The sequence below is a fragment of the Cygnus olor genome, chromosome Z, assembly GCF_009769625.2.
Source record: "Cygnus olor isolate bCygOlo1 chromosome Z, bCygOlo1.pri.v2, whole genome shotgun sequence".
In the NCBI taxonomy this organism is placed as follows: domain Eukaryota; kingdom Metazoa; phylum Chordata; class Aves; order Anseriformes; family Anatidae; genus Cygnus; species Cygnus olor.
In genome coordinates, this window is record NC_049198.1 from 34,228,022 (window position 1) to 34,250,685 (window position 22,664).

General features: G+C 42.1%; 1 protein-coding gene across 13 annotated transcripts in view; it reads left to right on the forward strand.

The window, feature by feature from the left end:
- Positions 1-2,640: 2,640 nt before the first annotated feature.
- The window catches only part of CCDC171 (coiled-coil domain containing 171), a 167,926-nt gene continuing 147,902 nt past the window's right edge, over positions 2,641-22,664 (forward strand). For 5 of the 13 annotated variants that reach the window (XM_040540965.1, XM_040540958.1, XM_040540968.1 and 2 more), the window contains exons 1-6: positions 2,641-2,848; positions 3,783-4,170; positions 5,536-5,608; positions 8,712-8,850; positions 10,972-11,146; positions 18,278-18,459. In XM_040540965.1, the coding sequence (XP_040396899.1) occupies positions 4,161-4,170; positions 5,536-5,608; positions 8,712-8,850; positions 10,972-11,146; positions 18,278-18,459 (579 nt within the window). In that variant the 5' untranslated portion in view covers positions 2,641-2,848; positions 3,783-4,160. Of the gene's footprint in view, positions 2,849-2,869; positions 2,994-3,504; positions 3,619-3,683; positions 4,171-5,535; positions 5,609-8,711; positions 8,851-10,971; positions 11,147-18,277; positions 18,460-22,664 lie in introns of those variants that run through there. The other 8 variants (XM_040540962.1, XM_040540971.1, XM_040540970.1 and 5 more) reach the window with 6 other exon arrangements.

The window sequence follows — 22,664 nt, forward strand, 5'->3', positions numbered from 1 at the left end:
AGTGCACTGATAGGCAGCAAGCTATCACAAGCTGTGGCAACTTTTTCACAGGTGAAAAAACAAAAACAAACAAACAAAAACATTCTTCTTGTGAGGAGTTGCATTTCTTGAGCTTGTCTGTTTGAAACAGTATTTCCAACTGATTTCCTGCAGGTGTGGGTTAGCTTGCTCTGCAAAACAGCAGGCTGTCATCCTGTCTGCAAGTGAAGCAGTTGGTTGTGCTCTGCTAAGGTGAGAACCATACAGATGTAACAGGTTTTCACCTTCTTTTTCCAGAACTTCAAGTGCTGCTTCTATACACATTGTGAATACATCTCTCTAAAGAATCTATTTCACACATAAAAGTTAACATTGAATTCAATGTCTAATACAGTTTTGTTGCTATCTTCCTAAAAAACAAACAAACAAAAAATATTTATCCTGAGTATCCATAGGTTGTAGACTGAAATAATCCTTAAAGAGTGAAGAAACTTCTAAAGCATTTTATGTGGGAGATGAATTTTTCAGTAGTCGAGGACGGAGGGATGTTTTCTTTGCTACATGCATAAGTCAGTACTGTTTTGTCTAATGTGGCTTATGAATCAAGGTCAAAAAAAAAGTTGTGCATTCTTTTGGGCAGATAAAGTAATTGCTTATTGGTTCTATATCTGGGAAGATTTTACGGTTAGAAAACCTATGAGAATTTGTACACATGATCTGAAGTCTCTCCAATTCCTTCCATGTTATCCCGTAATTTATATTCCTTTAGTATTCTATGCGTTTTCCATCTGCTTCGATTTTCAAGTACCATCAGACGACAGCAGAGGAGTCCTCAATCACTACCATGTTTTTGATCAGCAAGGAAATTCTGTTATTAAAATAATTGTAACATAATGATTCTTTTTACTGTTATAGACCTGGACAAAGAACTTCATTGGCTTGTTTACAAGACAAATCAACCACATAATGCAGATGTACAAAAAAACACAGCTAAAACCAGATTACACAGATCAGATCACAACCTAGAGATCAAGTTTTGAGACCTCTTGGAGGATGTGAAATAATATGGAGCTTTTTGTCTCTTGCAATTTAAACTTCAGTCTATGCTGAAGGATATTAGTATCAGCTTAATATTTCACCATGCATCTTAGGAAATCTCAGCCCGAAGTGACATTTCTGCAGTTAAAAGTGACAGGAAACAACTGTGGGTAAAAGTCATAGGGGACCTCAACTACTGTGACAGTACTTGTGATAATGAAGTAAATCATGTCGACCTGTAATCCAAAGCAATTAGCTGTACTTTGAATTCAGTATGAGTGTTTTCCTGAGTGAGGACCAACTGCAGTGCTGTGGTTAATATAAGCTGATTTTGACTTCATAGATAACTGTCCTTAGTGTAATTTCTGTCCTGTTGGGGAATTCCAAGTAGAAAAAAGAATAAACGATTTTATGTTTGCTTATGTATTTATTTAATAAATGTAATATATTTATATACATATAACAGATATCATATTTTCATTTCAATCACTAATAGTATTTCCCGAGAGATTTTTGAAGCTACATAATCCGAAACCTTTAGATTCAAAAGACTGAGTTAAGGAAAAGATTAAGACTCGACTCTGTTTGCTTCCACTTGTTGCATCCAGACTAAACAGTGGCACCAAATCTGGAGACGGAGCTGCCAGACCAAACGCCGCCGAGAAAGCCTCAGATGAGATGATGCAACACAGCTCCCCTTAGTGTTAAGAGGACGGTATTTACCTACGCCACAGGACAGCGCAGGCGGGCAGATGGGATCATTTCTGCGCATCCAGTGCTGAACATGGCACCCATACAAACTCTGTGGGGCTTGCTGGATGCTCGTATACCCAGCCTTCACGCGCACCTAAGGTGGTAATTAGGGCCAGCTTCGATTACAGTTAAATTAAGTGATCCCTTCTGTAATGATAACTGAGTTGTCCAAAGAAGATTTTTGTTTTCTGTGTTTTTAATATGTGCCCATTCTGTGCCCTGTCTGTCAGGATATTGAGCCTCTTCAGTGACCTGCCTGGACTGTGACAGTGGCAGCCCGGACTGTGCATTCTCAGATAACCTGCCCGTATCTGGGCTGGGAATTTGCTGAGATTAACCTGGCCGCTTGTGGATCATGCATTCCCTCAGATCTCCCTGTAATCATAATTACGGGTGATACATCGTAATGCGTTTTTTCTTCAGGTGCAGATGAGCGTTAAGAGACTGTCTGCCCAATGTTTTGCCGAGCATGGCTGGTGACAGCTGTGATGTGCCCTTGCTGAGGCACACTCTCCGTAAAGGACCCAGGTTTCTCGGGGCCTGCAGAAGTTCGTCACAGGAATAGGAAAATAACACATTTCCGACTACTTGCTACCAGAGCCTCAACGTGCATCTGCTTATGACGTTAGCGGCACTTATTGAACACTTTGATGCAGTTTTAACTCTCTTCAGCCCGTGGCAGGATTTCCAGAAGAAGACGGTGCCGGCTCTTCTGGCACGCCTTGGGTGGGCTGTCGGCCCCCACCCCCTCCACCCCCGCGGCTCCGCTCCCCTTCAGACCCTGGCCCGGCCCCCCCCGCCGCCGGCCGAGGCGGGAGCCCGCGGCGGGCGCCCCCGTCCCGCCCCGCGCATGCGCGGCGTCTCCGTGACGCGCCGCGGCCGCGTCTTCCCCGCTGGGCCCTAACGACCGAGCGGCACCGCCGGCAGCCCGGAGGTGCGGCGGGACGGGAGCGGGTGGGGTACGCAGCGGTGCCCCATCGCTGCCCCCATCGGGTATCGCCGCTCGCCCGCGGGGTATCGTGGCCGCCCGGCGATAGCCCAGCGTCGAGGCAGAGCTTCCCGGCACCGTCGGCTCTCGGTGAGCTGCGCTTCGGGCTGCCCCCCCCCCCCTCCCCCCCCATTTTATTTTTTTCCTTCCCCACCCTGGAGGCGGTGTGCCTCGGCGTGTACCTTGATGTCTGGCTGTAATTAACGAAAGGAACCCCTAAATCAGTTCGCTAGAAGTAAATGCTCTCCTATTAATACAATCTATGTTATCAACATGCTATTTATACTGATTTTTTTTTTCCCTGTCACAAATACCGAATTAAAAAGTTTCCTCTAAAGGTGATGGGGGCTGTAGCTTAATGCTCCTCCTTTCTACCCTCATATATTGCTGATGTATCTGATACAACACAGATATTTTAAAGCAGATTTCTGTAATGGAAGACTAGTTGTGTTGCTGCGTTCACCTAAACTTGGCTAGTGACTCAAAAAGAACCCCCCACACTGCCTCTCACCCTCCTCCAGTATTTTAAGTATTACTCAACAATAAAATAATACTCCAGTATTATAAGATATAAAATATCTCCTTTAGTATTTTGGAGATAAATTGAATTTGTTATCCTCTTAAGAGAATCAAGACTGTAAGGAGTGGAACAGCATATACAGACTACACAACATTTTGTGTTGGCGTTCTTCTGAAAACTCTGACAGCAGATATTGTATAAAATGCATTATTTTTTTCATCTACAGCATTCAAGCTTGGAGGACTCACTGTACAGTTCTTTTTGTTGGGTAAAGCTGATTTCAAAGTACAGTTGGTGGTGATTGTTCACACGACACAGTAGCGCTGTTTGGTAACTATTTGTGAGTGTTGACAAGTGATTCTTTCATTATGTTGCTAAGGAAACTAAAGTATGTCTCTGTTACAGGCTTTAATGTTTTTATTGTATGGAAAAGAGTAATATTTGAAGCTTCTCAACTAAAAATATTTATAGTCGAAGGTGATGTTGATTCTCCAGAGTTCATAGACTTAAAAAGCTGCATAATGGAGATCAAGAGTTCATCTTCCACAGTCAGTCATGCAGTCCAGGAAGCTAGTGTCCAAAAGCAAACGTCAGTCCTGTCTTCAAAAAGGGCAGGCAGCAGGACCAAGAAAACCTCTGCTCCTTCCTTGGGAAGGTGATGGAATAGCTAATCCTGGAAACCATTTCCAGACACATGAAGGAAAAGATCATCAGCAGTAGTCAGGATTCACCAAAAGGAAGTCATGCCTGACCAAACTGGTTACGCTTCTATAATGAAATCACCAGCCTGAAGGACGGGGGTGACAGAGGCCAGCGGATACTGTCTTCCTAGACTTCACTAAGGCCTCTTACACTGTCCTGCATGAGAGAAGCTGCTGAAGAATGAAAAGCGGTATGTTGAAGGATTAGCAGACAGTGAGGTGGATCGAAAAGCAGCTGAACAGCTGGACCCAGAAGGTAGTGGTCAGTGGTACAAAGTCGCGTTGTAGGCCTGTGATGAGCAGACTGCCCCAGGGGTCAATACTGTGTCGAGTTTTGTTTAACATATTCTTTAACAAACTGAATGATGGGGTAGAGTGCATCCTCTGTAAGTTCACCTACGAGACCAAACTGTGGGGAGGCTGAGTTAACCAGCCATCCAGAGGGACCTGGACAGGCTGGAGAGGTGGGCTGACAACAAACCTCATGAAGCTGAGCAATGAGAAGTGTAGAGTCCTGCACCTGGGTAGGAACAACCATGCTGCGGGCCAGCCAGACAGAAAGCAGCTGGGTAGAGAAAGAGCCGGGAGTCCAGGTGGACACCAGGTTGAACATGAGTCAGATGCGTGCCCTCGCTACTGAGAAGGCTAACGGTATCCTGGGCTGCGTTAGGTGAAGTATCCCCAGCAGGTCAAGAGAGGAGATCCTCCAGCTCTACTCTGCATTGGTGAAGCTGCACCTGGGGTACTGTGTCCCGTTCTGGGCTCCCCAGTACCAGAGAGACGTGGACATACTGAAGAGAGTCCAATGGAGGGCCACTAAGATGATCAAGGGGCTGGAGCACATCTCCTCTGGGAAAGGAGGCTTGGAGTAGATCTTACCACCGTGTATAAAGATCCCAAGGGAGAGTGCAAAGACGACGCAGCCAGGCTCTTTTCAGCAATGTCCAGTGGCAAGACAGGAGGCAACAGACACAAACTGAAGCACAAAAAGTTCCATCATCAAGAAACAGTTCTCTGCTGTGGGTGAGGGAGTGGAGATCGTCAAAAGCTACCTGGACATGGTCCTGGGCAACCTGCTCTAGGAGGCCCTGCTTGAGCAGGGGGTTGGACCAGATGGCCTTCAGATGTCCCTTCCCAGCTCAACCATTCGGTGACTCAGCAATGGTCTGCAGTAATGCCAATTTCTGGTTAAACCACCTACCACAAACAGCATGTGCCAAACAAAAAACTGAAGCTGCTAAGTGTGACAGAAGAAACCATCTGGGGCCTGAAATGTGTTATGACACTAAGAAAACAATACCAAACAAACCAAAAGACACCACAGCCATAAGATTTGAGTGCGTTATGAAAAAGTACAGAATGAGGTCGCTGTTTTAATGTCACCTGAAAGGCTTCTCTCCCATTTAGAAGCTGATATCAAATATATGCACACTCACAGATACACTGTTAATTCCTTGCTGTTTCAGACTTGTCTTCATTGAATATTACTTTAGATTTATTTTTAAGATTTTTAATAAAGTATTCTTTCCATTATGTTTTCTTTTTTTTGTTCGTAGACTTAAAAAGCTGCATAATGGATATCAAGTGTTCGTCTTCTACAGTCAGTCATACAATCCAGGAAGCTAATTGGTGAGCTTTACTTCTATATTTTGTAGTTCCGTACTATGGTTCATCTCTTTGTGGCTAATTTTCAAGGTCCCTGAAACTGTGTAATTCAGCCTGAGGAAGAATAAGATGTGATTCATCAAAGCCGTGCCATGCTGATATAGTCACCATATAAAAAGTTTTGCTTGAAGATACTTGTAATGACCATCTGATGTGCTGGAATTCTTGTATGAGAATTACAAAGACATGACTTAGATATAGAAGGAGTTCCTGTCTGCAGTCAGGAATGCTGACCTGGAGTGACAGAAAGATTCTGCATTAGCTGAGGTGGTAGAGGTCAGCTTTAAGTCTTATACGCAGGCTGTATTTTTTACAACCTGGCATGTTTGATACTTAGCACAATTAAACTAAGCTTTAGTTAATTCTGTTTATCTTAGCCGTAACAGCTATTTACCACTATTTAAAGCCTCATTATACAGAGCTGGCAATGATGTAGGCAGGAATAAGAAAATTCCATGACTACTAACTTTGGTTAGGCAGTCAGACTGCAGACTGCTCCTTGAGGTAGAGGAATTTAGCAAGATTATACTAATAGGAATATTAAGAGATAATAATAATAAAATAATCACTGTTACAAAGTTTACACTTTCTGCTAGATATGGCGGAAAAGATAGTAAAAACCTTTTTCTATAACGTTCTGTGTCCACTATAGCTAGCTGACTTAGGAAGTGAATGTGAATTTAAAGCTTTTCAGTTACAGAAAGGCATTTTGCAGTGTAGAACTCAAAAGCTGTTTCACCTGCCTATGTCTTGAAGAAATTTGAAAATGTTACTAAAATAGTGCCTTAGACAAAAGCTGTAGCTGGTAAAATAGATGTTTTTGTTCAAAACCTATTACTGATGAACTGCGAATATATGAAAATGGAAATAAAAAGTTTTCTCTGAGTTTCTATTAGATTGCAAATCACACGTGAAACTTTCCAGGGATTTTGTGTGGTTTTGTCTTTGATTTAAGCTTCACTGAGCTTTGTACAGTAACCCTTCTGCTTTACATATGAACATGGAAGGAAGAATCTCCTCCAATAGGTGGCATGAAAGTACTGCATGTGCTGGAGATAATTACTGGCTTTAAAGAAGAAAAATGACACATGCACACTAACCCCACCCCCCAGCTAAAAAGTAACATAATCATTGCATAGCCTATGTTTCCTTGAAGACTGCAGAGAGAGGAGAAGAACAATTTGGATTCTGATTTTCTCCCTAACCTGTGCTTTGCTAACTCTGGTCTTCTTTTAGCTGCCTATAAATGAGATTGATACTTTTTGTATCATCCCTGAATAATGACGTCTGTCTTTCATCGGTTGTCTCCAGCCGTGGAGAAGAGTGGAGGGGAAAATAACTCTCTGTGGACACTTACACGGTGTCCGCAAACAAGCTTTTACACAGTTTCTGGAAGCTCCGGCTGTTCAGATCCTTCTTGTTTCCTGCTTGATTTACCACATCTTCTTACTGCTATAGCTATGAGTTATATAAAATAGCAATCCGTGATATTGCTTAGTTTGTTGTTGATCTTTTGCCCTTTGAGTGATGTTGATTCCTTTGGGTATGGCTACCACAGTAACCCCGAAAGCTAGTAATGCATCTATGGTTTTCTCTCAGTGCGCACAGGTTTTAATGATCCTTATCTCCTACAATTATTAAACATATAAAACTTGTTAAATACACAGCACCCCATAAAACAATTACTGATGACATACAGTTATATTGGTCTCATAGGTAAAGTCTGTCTTGGTTTTAAATGAAAATAGACTTAATATTTATTTCATCAAAATATTTTTTGACCTTTTATAAGAAATAGAATTTCATCCTTCATTACTAGTGATGTCTTTAAAGGTAACAGTCAAAAATATATGCTATTGTTCTTGTTTTTGACAATGTTCTTGTCTTTTTTTTCTGCTACGTGTATCATCACGTAGGGCTCTCAGAAAATATTAGTTGTGCCTCTGCACAAACCCAAGGGTAAAGAGGTCTTAGAAAAAAAAATAATTAAATCCCAGTAGGTTCTGTTGTTTTGCAATTAATACTTAGGACTCTTAAGACAAAGGTAAGATAATGATTTATCATTTTTAATTCAGTGTGAGATGATAGCACCTTTTTGGCTAATCTGATTATGTTTCTCTTCATGGTATGTTTCCTAGTGATTCTGAAAACTTTTGCTTTTGTATGGAGCAGCTAATTACTCCAGCCAGACTTCTTTTATTATATATATAGTAAATATAGTATAGTGTGTGTATATATATATATTTACTACATATATATATTATATATATATAAAATGTGAAGACTGAGTTTTAACTCTTGAAATAAATTTAAAAGTGGCCAACCTGAAGTTACAGTAATTGCACACAAGATTATAAAACTAGCATATTTTAATGAAATGTTCATTTTTGTACTCAATTTCCAGTCTATGTACAAAAACTTTCTTCTATTATTTTAATATTGCTTGTGGTTCCTAAGGACTGGTCCTGCTGTCAAGTAGTTTTTCTGTTAAATTAAATTCTAATTGAAATGAACATATTAGCTATTTTAGAGGACTAGACCTTTCATAGGTATTATGTTAGTAGTCAGTTGCTTATGTGAAATGCAAATGTATGCATCTTTCAAAAATATGTAAAGATTATTTTGATTCCAAATATGTGCATTTGTTACATGATAGGGGTGGTTCTGAGATGGTAAGTCAATGCTTTTTTTTTTATTTTTTTTTAAAAAAAAAAGAACCATACTGCAGGAGATAAATAAGAGATGGAATGATGTTTTGAAAGTGTCGTGAAAGATTATTGAATCAATAACAAAGACAATGAAAAACAATAAAAGAACACGTTTTAAAATCAATGTTTGGAAACACAAAACATATATCTATTTTCAGTGCCTACAGCTACATCCCGTATCCTGCATAACAAGCAATTATATGTAACTCTTCTTTCAAAAAGCAATAGTATGATAACAACTACATGGCATAATTTGTGAATGTTTTGAATTTTTGCCTCACAAACTAATCATTGAACTAAGGGACCACTAAAATTTATAAGGAGTATTCATGTATTTTGAAAACATTCATATTTTGCAGCCTAGATAGTGCCAAGAATGAGTCACAGTTACTAAAAAATAGCGATGAGTCAGAATTGGACAGTGATGAAGATCTAGCATGGCAACTCTATGAAGCTGAAAAAGAAAAATTAGACATAGCCATTAAACACCATCAAGAAGTAAGTTTTTTTTGTTTGCTTTATTTTGCTATTTTAAGAAATGTAATCTTCTTTCATTAAAATCATGTTCTTGCATGATGTGTTGAAAGTGCAGTCATTAGCTGAAAAATAATAATAAAGGTGTCACTCTACAGACCTCTCATACCTGTTTTAGTGTCTCTCCTGTCATTGTTAATAATTAAAGTCATTCCAACCTTGGTGCAAATTTTCTGCAAGGAAAATTTCTGCCTTCACCAGTAGTTTGTTAGATAAAATTGCCTAATGGCACAAAAAGATAGATGCCACAGCTTGAATCTAGCTTGATAAAAGTAATGTATTTAGTTCTTTATTCTATTGTTATTTTTTCAGAATATTATGGTAGCATTTTAATTCTGTAGAGATCATTTTGCTAGCTTTATGACTCATGGTTGTTTTTGTTTGTGTACATCAAATCTAGGTAGGGTATCCATTGATTGTCTTGCACTGTCTTACCTTATACAAATTTGCTATTTTGCAGAATTTGTAGCAAAATCTATAAAGTGCAAATGTTGTGGAATAGAATCATAGAATATCCTGAGTTGGAAGAGACCCACAAGGATCATCTAGTCCTGCTCCTGGGTCTGCATAGACCACCCAAAAATCAGACCCAGTGCATTGTCCAAAAGCTTCTGGAACCTTGGCAGGTCTGGGGCCATGACCACTTACTTCCCTGGGGAGCCTCTTCCAGTGGAAGTGTTTGTCAAGCACTTGGCATTCTTTAATGAAAGCTTCGTTCGCAGGGAGATTGCTTTACCAGCATTACAAAGATTTTTCCTGGTGGTATTGTAGCAGATTAGTATTGAAATGAAGTGGTAATAGCAAGAAAATACTTTGATACTTAAATTAAGATAGATTAAAAATTTTTGCATTTGTATACATAAGAAAAGGTGAGCACTGAGTACAGTGGTAGTTGTAATCAACTGCAGAGGTTTTGATACTAGGAATGCTTCCCTACACTTAACTAATGCCAATCTGAGGAGTGATGTGCTGCTTTAGACTGTGCTTATGTGGAAGTATTACTACTATGGATAGTAATTCTGTTCTTAGCAGTTTTCTGGGGGTGATGGATACGGGTTGTCGTTGGTTTTGTTGGGGTTAAATCGAGCCAGTAAACCAAGTTTGCTTTTCCACATCCATTTATTATTGGGGTGTGTACATAGATGAAGAGATTCCTGCTTCTCCCACAGTAACTTGCTCTTGTGCTGCATTCTTCTTCCATGGTCCCATCAGCTGTGGTGTTATTCTGTAAAAACGGGCACCAGAAGCTATCTGGATTTGAAGAATAACCTCTTAAATTGTGAATTTGTAAACTGGGTGTACATAGCAAAATTAATGTGCTGTACCATGTTGCTGTTGTTTGTACTGCACAGTCAGGTTGCTTTTTAAGTAGATGAACTACTTGAGAGACTGTTTCTTTCTATTTACAGTATAGTTACATATAATGGGAGTGCTCAAGTTACCTACAACTAATATCATTCCAGTCAAGAGGCTACTCTGTACACATTCTGAAGAAATCTGTATTTTACAATGATGGGACTGTGTTTCTTAATCTGGATGAGGTCACTTTTTGAAAGGTTTTCTGTGCTTAATTTGTTGTTTGTTAAATTTAACTGCATTTGAGTACTGGGTACCTTTATTGAACTAAACTTTATGTTCATATGCATGTGTGTCAGTTATTAGAGGTTTGGTAGTCTAGCATCCCAACATGACTGTTCTTCAAAGTGTTAAATTTGAAGAAAATTAGTAGAAAATTGCCTGTTGAATAGAATGTTTTGGTAGCTGCAGTTTTTAATTTTGAGGTGCAAGATGACACTATCATGACTTATTTTCTTAAGGTAGAATAGTTTTGAAAAAATGAAGTACTTATACTTTTAAGTACCTGAACTTGATCTAGGAATATGACCAGTTTGCATATAAAACAATGACAGTATATTTATGCAGATTTTGTCATTTGCAAGACTAGTTTTTAAGTGTAATAAGAAGGTAGCTGTAAATGCAACTCAAGATATCTTCTGAAAATACTCTGCAGGCATATTTTTGTAACATGCTGCTTATTTAAGGGAGCATTGTTGCCAGTTTTCTGAAACAAATTTTATTTTCTAGCTGTCTAACCATGAAATCCAGATTGTCAAATTACGGTGTGAAGTTGAGAAAGGAGAGGCAGTGCGACAAAGTCTGGAGTATGAATTGGCAGTTGCCAGAAAAGATGCTAATTTGAGAATGCGTGATGCAGAAGAGGAATTAAGTGTTGTAAAAACCAGGCTTGTGGAGCTGCAAGGTAAGTTTCAGAAGAGCAAATGCTGGTAAGTGGTGAAGTCTGTTACAGGTCGGGCAGACAGATGAGGTGCAGTAACTTGATTAAATTTTCTACTTATTGCTGTTTTTCTGTAATCTCTCTTACCTATCTGTTTTTGTAAACTGGTGTGCTTGTTGGTTCCTGTGTGAATTAAAACTAACCTACTAAGCCTATCATCCCTTTTTATTTTTTCTCCTTGTCTTCCGTTCCCTCTTTTGCTGCTGTCCTTGTACAGAATTGTAATCATGGTTAACCTATGATTAACCTGTCCTGGTTATTGCAATGTCCAGCAGTTCTTCATTCCCATTTTGGGAAAAAAAATCCTATCCATTTCATTTGTTTCCACTATTTCCAACAACTTTGTTCCAGCACTTCTCATCATGCAACTTCTGTCTTTCATCTCTTCAAAGGCTTCAAATATTTCATTATTCATGTCTAGTTCCTATTCTTTTCATCCTCCTCGTTTCTCTTCTTATAGGTAGTAGAACATGTATGTTGTGGAATTATTCTATTCGGGGGAAGGAGTATGACATTAGTATGTAGAGGGGAAAGTTTTTACCTAGACATTTTTTCCTACTAGTGTTATATTCAGAAATTCAGATTTCCTTGATCCTTCTCAACAGATTATGTGAAATTTCTCATTCTTACAAGTAAGTGAGGTCCATCTTTAATTATCTAAGTAAGTGTAGAATCCTAGAATTATAGAATATCCTGAGTTCAAAGGGTCCCACAAGGATCATTGAGTCCAACTCCTGGCTCCACACAGGTCTACCCAGAAATTCAGACCATGTGACTAAGTGCACAGTCCAAACGCTTCTTGAACTCTGACAGGCTTGGTGCCATGACTGTGTCCCTGGGGAGCCTGTTCCAGTGTGCAACCACCCTCTCAGTGAAGAACCTTTTCCTGATATCCAGCCTGAACCTCCCATGTCACAGCTTGACACCATTCCTGCGGGTCCTATTGCTGGTCACTAAAGAGAATAGATCAGCGCCTGCCCCTCCACTCCCCCTCGTGAGGAAGCTGTAGACTGCGATGAGGTGTCCCCTCAGTTTCCTCTTTTCCAGGCTGAACAGGCCAAGTGACCTCAGCCGCTCCTCATACATCTTCCCCTCTAGGCCCTTCACCATCCTAGTAGCTCTTCTCTGGGCACTCTCCGATAGTTTCACATCCTTTTTGTACTGTGGTGCCCAAAACTGCACGCAGTAATTGAGGTGAGGCAATATAATATTACACCTTTTTAACCTAGTACATGAGATACAATTGTGAGTTTGATGAATCTTTGATTTTCAGTGAAGAGTTCAGAGTGCTGCTAATGTAGATCTTATTCTTCCAAGGTCTGAAGACTTGTAAACTTGGAAATACATATTGTACCAGGTATTTCTAAGATAATTAGAAAGCTGAAGTTTTTACTCCCTTTTTTCCACTGCTCTGGAGAATAAAAGGCAAAGTCAAACATTGTTTTTTGGGGATTGCAAAGTGGAAGAAGGGTTTTTTAAGGATTTCCCTACTATTGCAAGAAGTGTTAGTTTCTTACATAAAGGAAGGCTATCTTTTACATGTTCATATTATTGCTAATTTGCATGACAGTTTTTGAGTCTGTTCTGCTTTAGAAGTGATCAATATGCATGTGCATTTTAAAATAATTAAAATCTCATGTTGTTATATACTTTATGATTTAGAAAAAGCTGTATTTGTTGGCTGCTACGGTGGGCATGGGGCTGTTGGTTACCTGTGCAGGAGGAGGTATGTTCTAGTCAGCTCCACAGCTGATGAACCCAGCAAGCAGGAAAGCGTGCCCACCAGCAAGCATGTGGTACTTCTGTGGAAAAGTAGCCCAGAAAGGGTGGTAAATGCTGAGAGGAAGCAAAAAGAAGAAAAAAGAAACATCACCAGAGCAGCAGGAGGGAGAGGTGGCTAGAGAAAAAGAAGAAAGGAGAGGCAGGAACAGAGTAGGGCTGGGGCCAAAGCAGTGATGGCCCAAGCAGAGACAGAGGTAGGACTCAAAAGGGACTACCATTGGTGGAGGAATCACAGTGCACTGACCCTGATCTCCTGCACTGCCCATCACCTCAGCAAATGGACCGATTGCAATATGCAGTGAGAGGACTGGAGAGCAAAAAGGAGATAAGAGAGATTTTGCAGAAACAAGGGGCATTTTCTGTGTGTGTCAGTATATTAGTTTGTTTCTGGTATTGGAAGGAACAGTGTTTAGTAGTCTGTTAATTGTCAATGAATTAAATTGGTTGAAATTCCCCAAACTGCTTTTTTTTCCTCTGCAACGGCCACTGAAGAAGTCAAAATACTTATGAAGTTGCTTCACAGTTCTTCTGCTGTTTTTGGTTTACTACTTGTTTTCCTTGGTCACTTGGAGCTTTATTCAGTTATTTGGTGCTGTGATGTGACCCCATCTGGCACTGTATACCAGTGTGCAAAGCATGGGAAATAAACAGGATGAGCTCGAGATCTGTGTTTGGTCGCAGGGCCACGATCTCATCGCGATCACAGAGATGTGGTGGGACAGCTCGCATGACTGGAACGCTGTCATGGAGGGCTATGTTCTCTTTAGGAAAGACAGGCTGGGGAAGCATGGTGGTGGGGTTGCCCTTTATGTGAGGGAGCAATTAGAGTGTACCCAGCTCCACCTGGGGGAGGGAGAAGGACAAGTGGAGAGCTTGTGGGTGAGAATTAAGGGGTGGGCTGGCATGGGGGACGCTGTTGTGGAGGTGTACTACAGGTCACCAGATCAGGAGGAGGAGGTCGATGAGGCCTTCTACAAGCAGTTGGTAGTAGCCTCGTGATCGCAGGTACTGGTTTTCATGGGGGACTTCAAATATCCAGGCATCTGTTGGTTAAGCAACTTGGCCAGGCATGCGCAGTCCAAACGGTTCCTACAATGTGTTGAAGATAATTTTCTGACGCAGGTGGTGGAGGAGCCGATGAGGCGGGGGGTGCTTCTGGACCTTGTCCTTACGAACAGGGATGGGCTTGTTAGGGATGTGAAGGTTGGGGGCAGCTTGGGATGCAGCGACCATGAGATGGTGGAGTTCAAGACAGAACTTGGTGGAAGAAGTAAGGCAAAAAGCGGGATTGCCACCCTGGACTTTTGGAGGGCCAACTTCGACCTCTTCCAGGACCTGCTTGGGGGTATCTCCTGGGCTAGGTTGCTAGAAGGCAAGGGTGCTTGTGAGAGCTGGGCAACATTTAAACAGCACTTCTTCCAAGCTCAGGATCGGTGTATCCCTAAGAGTAGGAAATCAGGGAAGGGGGGCACGAAACCTGCGTGGATGAGCAATGAGCTCATCGACAAGATCAAAAGGAAGAGGAAGGTCTATGAAATGTGGAAAAAGGGCCTGTCCTCTTGGGAGGAGTATAGAACTGTTGTCAGGGCCTGCAGGGATGCGACGAGGAAGGCTAAAGACCACCTAGAGATGAAGCCTGCAGAAGAGAGAAAGGATAATAAAAAGTTTTTTTTTAAGTATGTAAACAGTAAAAGGAAGACTAGGGATAACGTGGGTACCTTGCTGAACGAGGGGGGTGTCCTGGTAACGGGAGATACCAAGAAGGCGGAGATACTGAATGCTTTCTTTGCTTCAGTCTTTGCTTCAAGGACTCCTCCCCCGGGACTCCTGTACCCTGGAGGGAGGAGAAAGGGTCTGGGAAATGGAGGGCTCCCCCCTGGTTGACGAGGGAGTGGTTCGGGAGCATCTGAGTGGGCTCAATGCACACAAATCCATGGGCCCCGACGGGATGCATCCATGTGTGCTAAGGGAGTTGGCAGAGGTGATCGCTGGACTGCTCTCTATCATCTTTGAAAGGTCCTGGAGAACAGGAGAGGTGCCTGAAGACTGGAGGATAGCCAAAGTCACTCTGGTCTTCAAGAAGGGCAAGAAAGAGGATCCGGGAAACTACAGGCCAGTCAGTCTCACCTCTTTCCCTGGAAAGGTGTTGGAACAGCTCGTTCTGGATGCCATCTCCAAGCAATTGGAAGAGAAGAAGGTTATGAGGAGTAGTCAGCATGGATTCACCAAGGGGAAGTCGTGCTCGACCGACCTTGTTGCCTTCTATGATGGCATCACCAGCTGGGTAGATGGGGGGAGAGCAGTGGATGTCATCTACCTTGACTTTAGCAAGGCTTTCGATACTGTCTCCCACGACATCCTGCTAGCAAAGCTGAGAAAGTGAAGGATAGAGGAGTGGACAGCAAGGCGGGTTGAGAACTGGCTGACTGGCCAAGCTCAGAGGGTGGTGATTGGTGGCGCAGAGTCCAGCTGGAGCCCTGTGACTAGCGGTGTTCCCCAGGGGTCAGTGCTGGGTCCGGTCCTGTTCAACATCTTCATCAACAACCTTGATGAGGGAATAGTGTCCGCCCTCAGCAAGTACGCCGATGACACAAAGCTGGGAGGAGTGGCTGACACGCCAGAAGGCTGTGCCGCCATTCAGCGAGACCTGGACAGGCTGGAGAGCTGGGCAAGAAGAAACCAAATGAGGTTTAATAAGAGCAAGTGTGGAGTCCTGCACCTGGGAAGGAACAACCGCATGTATCAGTACAGGCTGGGGGACGACCTCCTGGAGAGGAGCTCTGTGGAGAAGGACCTGGGGGTCCTGGTGGACGACAGGTTGACCATGAGCCAGAAGTGTGCCCTGATGGCCAAGAAGGCCAATGGGATCCTGGCGTGCATAAAAAGGAGTGTGGCCAGCAGGTCAAGGGAGGTGATCCTCTGCCTCTACTCCGCCCTGGTCAGGCCTCACCTGGAGTACTGTGTCCAGTTCTGGGCTCTCTGGTACAAAAAAAGACAGGGATCTCCTGGGAAGAGTCCAGCGGAGGGCCACAAAGATGATACGGGGCCTGGAGCATCTCCCCTATGAGGAAAGGCTGAGAGACCTGGGTCTGTTCAGCCTGGAGAAAAGAAGACTGAGAGGGGATCTTATCAATGTTTATAAATACCCGAAGTGTGGGAGACAGAGGAATTTGGCCAACCTCTTCTCAGTGGTTTGTGGGGACAGGACAAGGGGTAATGGCCACAAAATGGATCACAGAAAGTTCTGCATCAACAGGCGAAAGAACTTCTTCACGGTGAGGGTGATGGAGCACTGGAACAGGCTGCCCAGGCAGGTTGTGGAGTCTCCTTCTCTGGAGATACTCAAGGCCCATCTGGATGCCTGCCTGGGCAGCCTGCTCTAGGGAACCTGCTTTGGCAGGGGGGTTGGACCTGATGATCTCTTGAGGTCCCTTCCAACCCCTACAATTCTGTGATTCTGTGATTTAGCAGCTTGGAGAGAAGGGCTTGTTTGTGGCCTGTAGGCCTCCTCAGTATTTCCTCCAAATTGTTTTTCTACTGTTCTCAGTGAGTCTTGATTTTCTGCCATCTTACAGTCCTTTCTCATTGTTTTGTCCACTGATTCTCTATGTTGTCTTAATGTGCCTCTTTTGTTCGTTTTGCTCTTCTTCAGGTGGGAAGAATTTTCAGAAAACTCAGATGAATTTGAAATAAAAAACTGTTAGAAAGTGGTGATCACTGAAATGCCAGTGCATTTAGTTGTGTTCATAAAAGTGAGAACCTGATAGAAAATACTTCCATCCAAAAGCCAGCTTGTGAAATAAAACAATGTTCCTAGTCAAACCACTTAGTAGGCATAGGTAATAAAGGTTTCCACAGCATTTAAGGTTTTGCATAAGAGCATATACAGTATTCCCCTATCTCAGGGCATTTGCAGGGCTGAAGGTTTAAATCTTTGGGGCAGCACTAAGTTTCCTTGGAAAAGCCAAGCCTTTTCTTACTAGCCTAACCAGCCTTGGGTTATAGAATCATTGAACGGCTTGGGTTGGAATGGAGCTTAAACACCATCTGGTTCCAACCCTGCCCATATGGCAGGGACACCACCCTCTAGACCAGGTTTCTCTAAGCCCCATGCAACTTGGCCCTGAACACCTCCAAGGATGGGGCATTCACAGCTTCTTTGGGCAACCTGTGCCAGTGCCTCACCACCCTCTGAGTGAAGGATTTCTTCCTACCATCAGATCTAAATCTCCTCTCTTTTAGTTTAAAGCCATTACCCCTCGTCCTATTGCAACGCTCCCTGACAATGAGTCCCTCCCCAGCTTTCGTGTAGGCCCCCTTTAAATACTGGAAGCTGCAATGAGATCTCCCTGTAGCCTTCTCTTCTCTACGCTAAACAATCCCAACTCAACATGTCTTCACAGGAGAGGTGCTCCAGCCCTCTGGTCATCTTTGTGGCCCTCCTCTGGACCTGTTTTAATAGGTCCATGTCCTTATTATGTTGGGGGCCCCAGAGCTGAATGCAGTGCTCCAGGTGGGGTCTTGTAAGAGCAGAGTAGAGGGGGAGAATCACCTCCCTCAACTTGCTTGTCACACTTCTTTTGATGCAGCCCAGGATATGGTTTGCCAGTTTGTGTTCAGTTTTTTATCCACCACTGCCCCAAGTCCTCTGCATGGCTGCTGTCTACCTACTCATCATCCAGCCTGTATTCATGCGTAGGATTGCCCTGACTCAGGTGCAGGACATTGCACTTGGCCTTGTTGAACTTCATAAGGCTCACATAGGCCCAGCACTCAAGGCCATCCGGGTTCTTCTGAATGCCATCTTTTTCTTCCAGCATCTCAACAGCATCACTCAGTAGGTTTTCCTATAGGTTTTCCTATAGTTCCTTTTATTAGGCAGGTGCATGTCTTTATAGGTTTTAATTGTCTTTAACTGAGCTTAAAGTTAAATGCTAGAGACCAGCATCTATCAGATAGAAATATGGAAATTAGCTGGCCAAGTACTGTAGAAATGTGAAATTGTCCTCTGTGCTATAAAGACCTCACTTGAAAGAGTTATCTCAGGTTTTTAGTCTTTTCCAAGAGGAGAAGGGTTTCAGTTTATAAAAATCTCTGAAGCATTCTTATGTCCTTGTGTGAAAGATACTACAGAAACTCAAAATTTTATTTTTTCTTTATTGAGGAAGTGGTGTTCTCCAGTGCTCAAAATGTTAATTTTCTAACGTTCCACAAAGTATCACTATACACAGATAAACCAACATATGTTATACTTTTGTTTTCTGAACATGCTTAGCAGTAGTACTTGTCTTTCTCTTTTTCTGAAAACAATAGTATTGAATGAAAAACTTCAGCAGAAAGTGGTAGAGACTGAGAAAGCGTTTCATATTGCTCAACAGAAGTGGAAAGAACAACAGCAAAGACTTGCAAATGAAAAGGATGATATTCTCAGAAAATGCAAGGACGAATATGAATTGCTTCTTAAGGAGAGAACCAAACTGGAAAGTGTTTTGCAGGTATGGTGTATTAATAGTTGGAAAGATGAATTGCATTAGATGATGCCTGGAACTTTTTTTGGTGAAGAAGTCTATGTGGTGCGTTGTTTTTTTTTCTGGTAGAGAAAAAAGAGTCCCACAAATAGATAAATATTGCAGCATGTTTCTGAAGAATATATAAAGCTGTATAAAGTTATGCTTACTGTTTTGCAGTCTTCCTTGCTTTGATGGAATGCGTTATAGCTGGCTTAATGTTAGCAACTAAACCAAGCTACCAGTGTACTATGGTGTTGAGGCCCACTTGTACTATGGTTCGGAGCTGAGTTAGCAGAATCAGGGAAGCCCAAGACCCAGTTTATGACTCCATTTCCCTTTTGACTTCCCTAGTTTGACGCACAGTAGCCTCTAAACATGAAAATCACTTGTACAGTAAGGAGACAACGCACTGTCATGGAACCCACTGTGATGACGGGATTTCTATGTTGTTGTACGTTATTCAGTTGATGCAACATATGAAGAACATGATGGTTTAAAACTTCATTGACATCTATTCTTTCTGTAGGCTTAGTATTAGTGGAAAGAATGACTGTGCTTGGAAGTTCTGCTGCTTGGTTAGGAAAAAAAACACATTTAATGTTAAGAGGTGGTATGTAATCTGCTTTATACTGTGGATTTGTATTCTTCAGGTAATTAATTTCATAATATTTCTGGAAAGTCACTTTTGAAGTTAGCTTGCACTGGTATGCATAGATCCCTTAGATGCTAAACACATTTATATTTTTATTATTTTTTGTACTTATTCCATAGTTAAGCAATTCAAACCAGTTATGTTTCAAACAAATCTAGTAATATAATGGTGCGGAAGTGCTGAGTTAACATATGCAACCTTTACCTGTTCCACAGGCTTCCTAATAATTACTCAATTATGGTTTAATCATTTTAACCTTTATAATTGATAATTGAATTACCTTTTGCCTCAGCAATGTAATAACACCATTTGAGCAAAAGTGAGCACGTAGTCAATTATGGTTATCCTTCATACTTTTAAAGAAGTGTAGAGCAAAGGCTCTATAGGAAGGTTGATAGCCATTTAGTCATGTGAATGACATGTGGAGAGAATGGATTGCTACTTAATGAGAGATACTTTATATATATATATATATATATAATATATATATATAATATTATATATATATATTTCCTGTCATATCCTTTTATAGCTTCCTTTAAGATGTGGGAGTCTTGACTCAGCTGGGCTGGGCATTGGTCAAGCAGTGGAAAATTAGCTGTGCTTTCTTCCCACACAGTAAGCTCCAGTCCTGGGGCAGTGCCATATAATGTTCTCAAGGGACACAAAACAGTCCTTGTCTGTAGCATCTTGGAAGCTAAGTTCTCACAGCAAACTAACCTATTGTACTGTATTGTGATGCTGTTTGTCAGATTCTATACCGTACCTGTAGGAGCAGCTCTTAAAAAAATCAGAGCAGAGAGAACTCCTTAATTACATGTATTCTAAGAATACTGTGAACTCTCTCTTCAACTCTTTGAAGGCAGGACCTGGAAAGAGAGGTGCAATGAGACCTGAAGCAGAAACCAGGCAGTGTGTGGCTATGTAGTGTATTTGTGTTGTGCTGCAGAACTGTATTGTAGTCTTAATGATCAGGAGTCTTGGTTGTGGAGAAGGATCCCACAGTACTGGATTTTCTCTGATGGATGGGCAAAAGGGAGGTCTCCACGATAAAGGTGGTGCCTCCAATGTGTGTGGATATGTTAAACAATACTCCGAAGGAGCAGCTAAGAGGAGTAAATGAATAGTTGAACAAAAAATAGAGAAAACCAAGCGAGGAGGTGGTTTCAGAGAAAAGCATGATTTGGTTGGCAGGTGATGCCCTAAGGTCCTTTTCAAACCTGCAGAAACTCAGTATGTAAAAAAAAAAATACTAGCTATAAGCTATGAAGAAACCTATTTTTAGATACAATGTTTCTTTTAAGTTGCCAAGTAAAGCAGGTTAAGGTAGAGCTTTGGCTCAGAGTTCTGGTTAACATTAGGCTGAGTGAGGTTGAGGAGGATTTTGAGTAGACTTGTGTTCAGTTCTGCAGTGTTCTGTAGGAGTCACATGCGATGAGTTTAATACTGGAAAGAAGATATATAAAAAGAGCAGTGTTAGAAAGGTATGCAAACTTAAGTGATGTTTGGCCCAAGGTTGAAAGAGGATGTGGATTGCTTGGGACATTGTATTCTGTGTCAGCGGATGTGTATGCAGAAGTAAAGGTGATCTGCAGAGGCAGACACTTTGTTTGTAAATGGAGTAAAGGTAGAAAATTGTTCACTCTGAAGGTAAACTTTTTTAAGTTTTAAAGATATTTCAAAGATATTCCAAGTTATGAAATGAAAGCTAGATGAGAGAAAGTTTAATGAGATTCTGAGTATGTACTCAAATCCCATTTGGAAAAGCTGCACTTCATGAGCTGTAACTGTGAACTCAGCTATGAGCATCCTGAGGTAAGCATGGAAATGAAGTCAGATTAACCTATTGAAATGTGTCTCTAAGATATGTCACCATAGATTCAAGTAATATCCTGAGTTGGAAGGGACCCACAAGGATCGTTGACTACAGTACTTGGGACCACACAGGACCACCCAAAAATCAGACCAAGTGTCTGACAGCGTTGTCCAAACACTTCTTGAACTCCAGCAGGCTCATTGCCTTGACCACTGCCCTGGGGAACCTGTCCCAGTGCCCGACCACCCTCTGGGTGCAGAACCTTACCCTAACACCCAGCCTGACCCTCCCCTGTCCCAGCTCCATGCCGTTCCCTCGGGTCCTGTCGCTGTCCCCAGAGAGCAGAGCTCAGCGCCTGCCCCTCCGCTTCCCTCATGAGGGAGCTGCAGGCCGCCTTGAGGCCTCCCCTCAGCCTGCTCTGCTCTGGGCTGAGCAAACCAAGGGGCTTCACACCTCTTGCCCTCTAGGCCCTTACCATTTTTGTTGCTCTCCTTTGGAGGCTAATAGTTTTATGCCTTTCTTATATTCCTGTGCCCCAAACTGCATATGGTACTCAAGGTCAGTGCAGAGCAGGACAGTCCATTCCCTCGACCGGCTAGCGATGCCATGCCTGAAGCACCCCAGGGTACAGTTGGCCCTCCTGGCTGCCAGGGCACACTGCTGGCTCATGTTCAACTTGTTGTCGACCAGAACCCCCAGATCCCTTTCTGTGGGGCTGTTCCCCAACCTCTTGTCACCCCAGACTGTGTGTACAGCCAGGGTTGCCATGTCTCAGGTGCAGAATCTGGCACTTGCTCTTGTTGAATTTCATGCAGTTGGTGATTGCCCAGCCCTCTCATTTGTCAACAACATCTCTCTGCAAAGCCTCTTTACCCTCGGGGGACTAAACGACTCCTCCCAATTTAGTGTCATCAGCCATCTTAACTAGCATACCTTTCAGTCCTGGTTCCAAGTCGTTTATGAAAACATTAAAGAGAAGTGACCCTAAAATGTAGCCCTGGACAACCCCACCAGTGACTGGCCACCAGCCTGACATTACCCCATTTACTAAATAAACCCTTTGAGCCTGACCCATCAACCAGTTGTTCACCCATCATATTATGTACTTGTTTAGCTGTATGCTGGCCAGACGTTTTGTCCAGAAGGATGCTTTGAGAAACAGTATTGAAAGCTTTGCTGAAATCCAAAAAGATTACATCAACTGGAGGGAAAGTAATCTCTCTTATTTATAACAGGTTCTGTAGTGTGCTTTATAGGGTGTGCTTTGCATGCCGTCTGTTTCATAATAGAAGAAAGCTTTGGAGTTCAACAATAAGTGCAATAGCATCACCCTGTGGTTAGCCAGAAGATAGTATTCCTTCCCAGAAGCACTGCAGAGTTTTTTCTTAAACTACTTGTGCAATCACATTGTTTATATACACATTTATATATGTAAAAAATTAATATAAAACAGTTTTGCATCAGCAATGTTTTTTATAGGCATATATATATAGTAAGTGTGCACATGACATGCAGACATACATGTATGTTTTTACATAGTGAAATATGTTTGTACCTTTTAAGTGCAGGTGACTATTGTGTTAATCTGGCAAAGTTTCATACTGCATAGGAGCTGGAAAAGCTTCGAGACTTCTCTAAGATTCTGAAATCCTACAACTGATGTTGACATGTATAACTGCCTCAATGTATTCTAGTCAATTGCAGTCTGACTGATGTTAACTA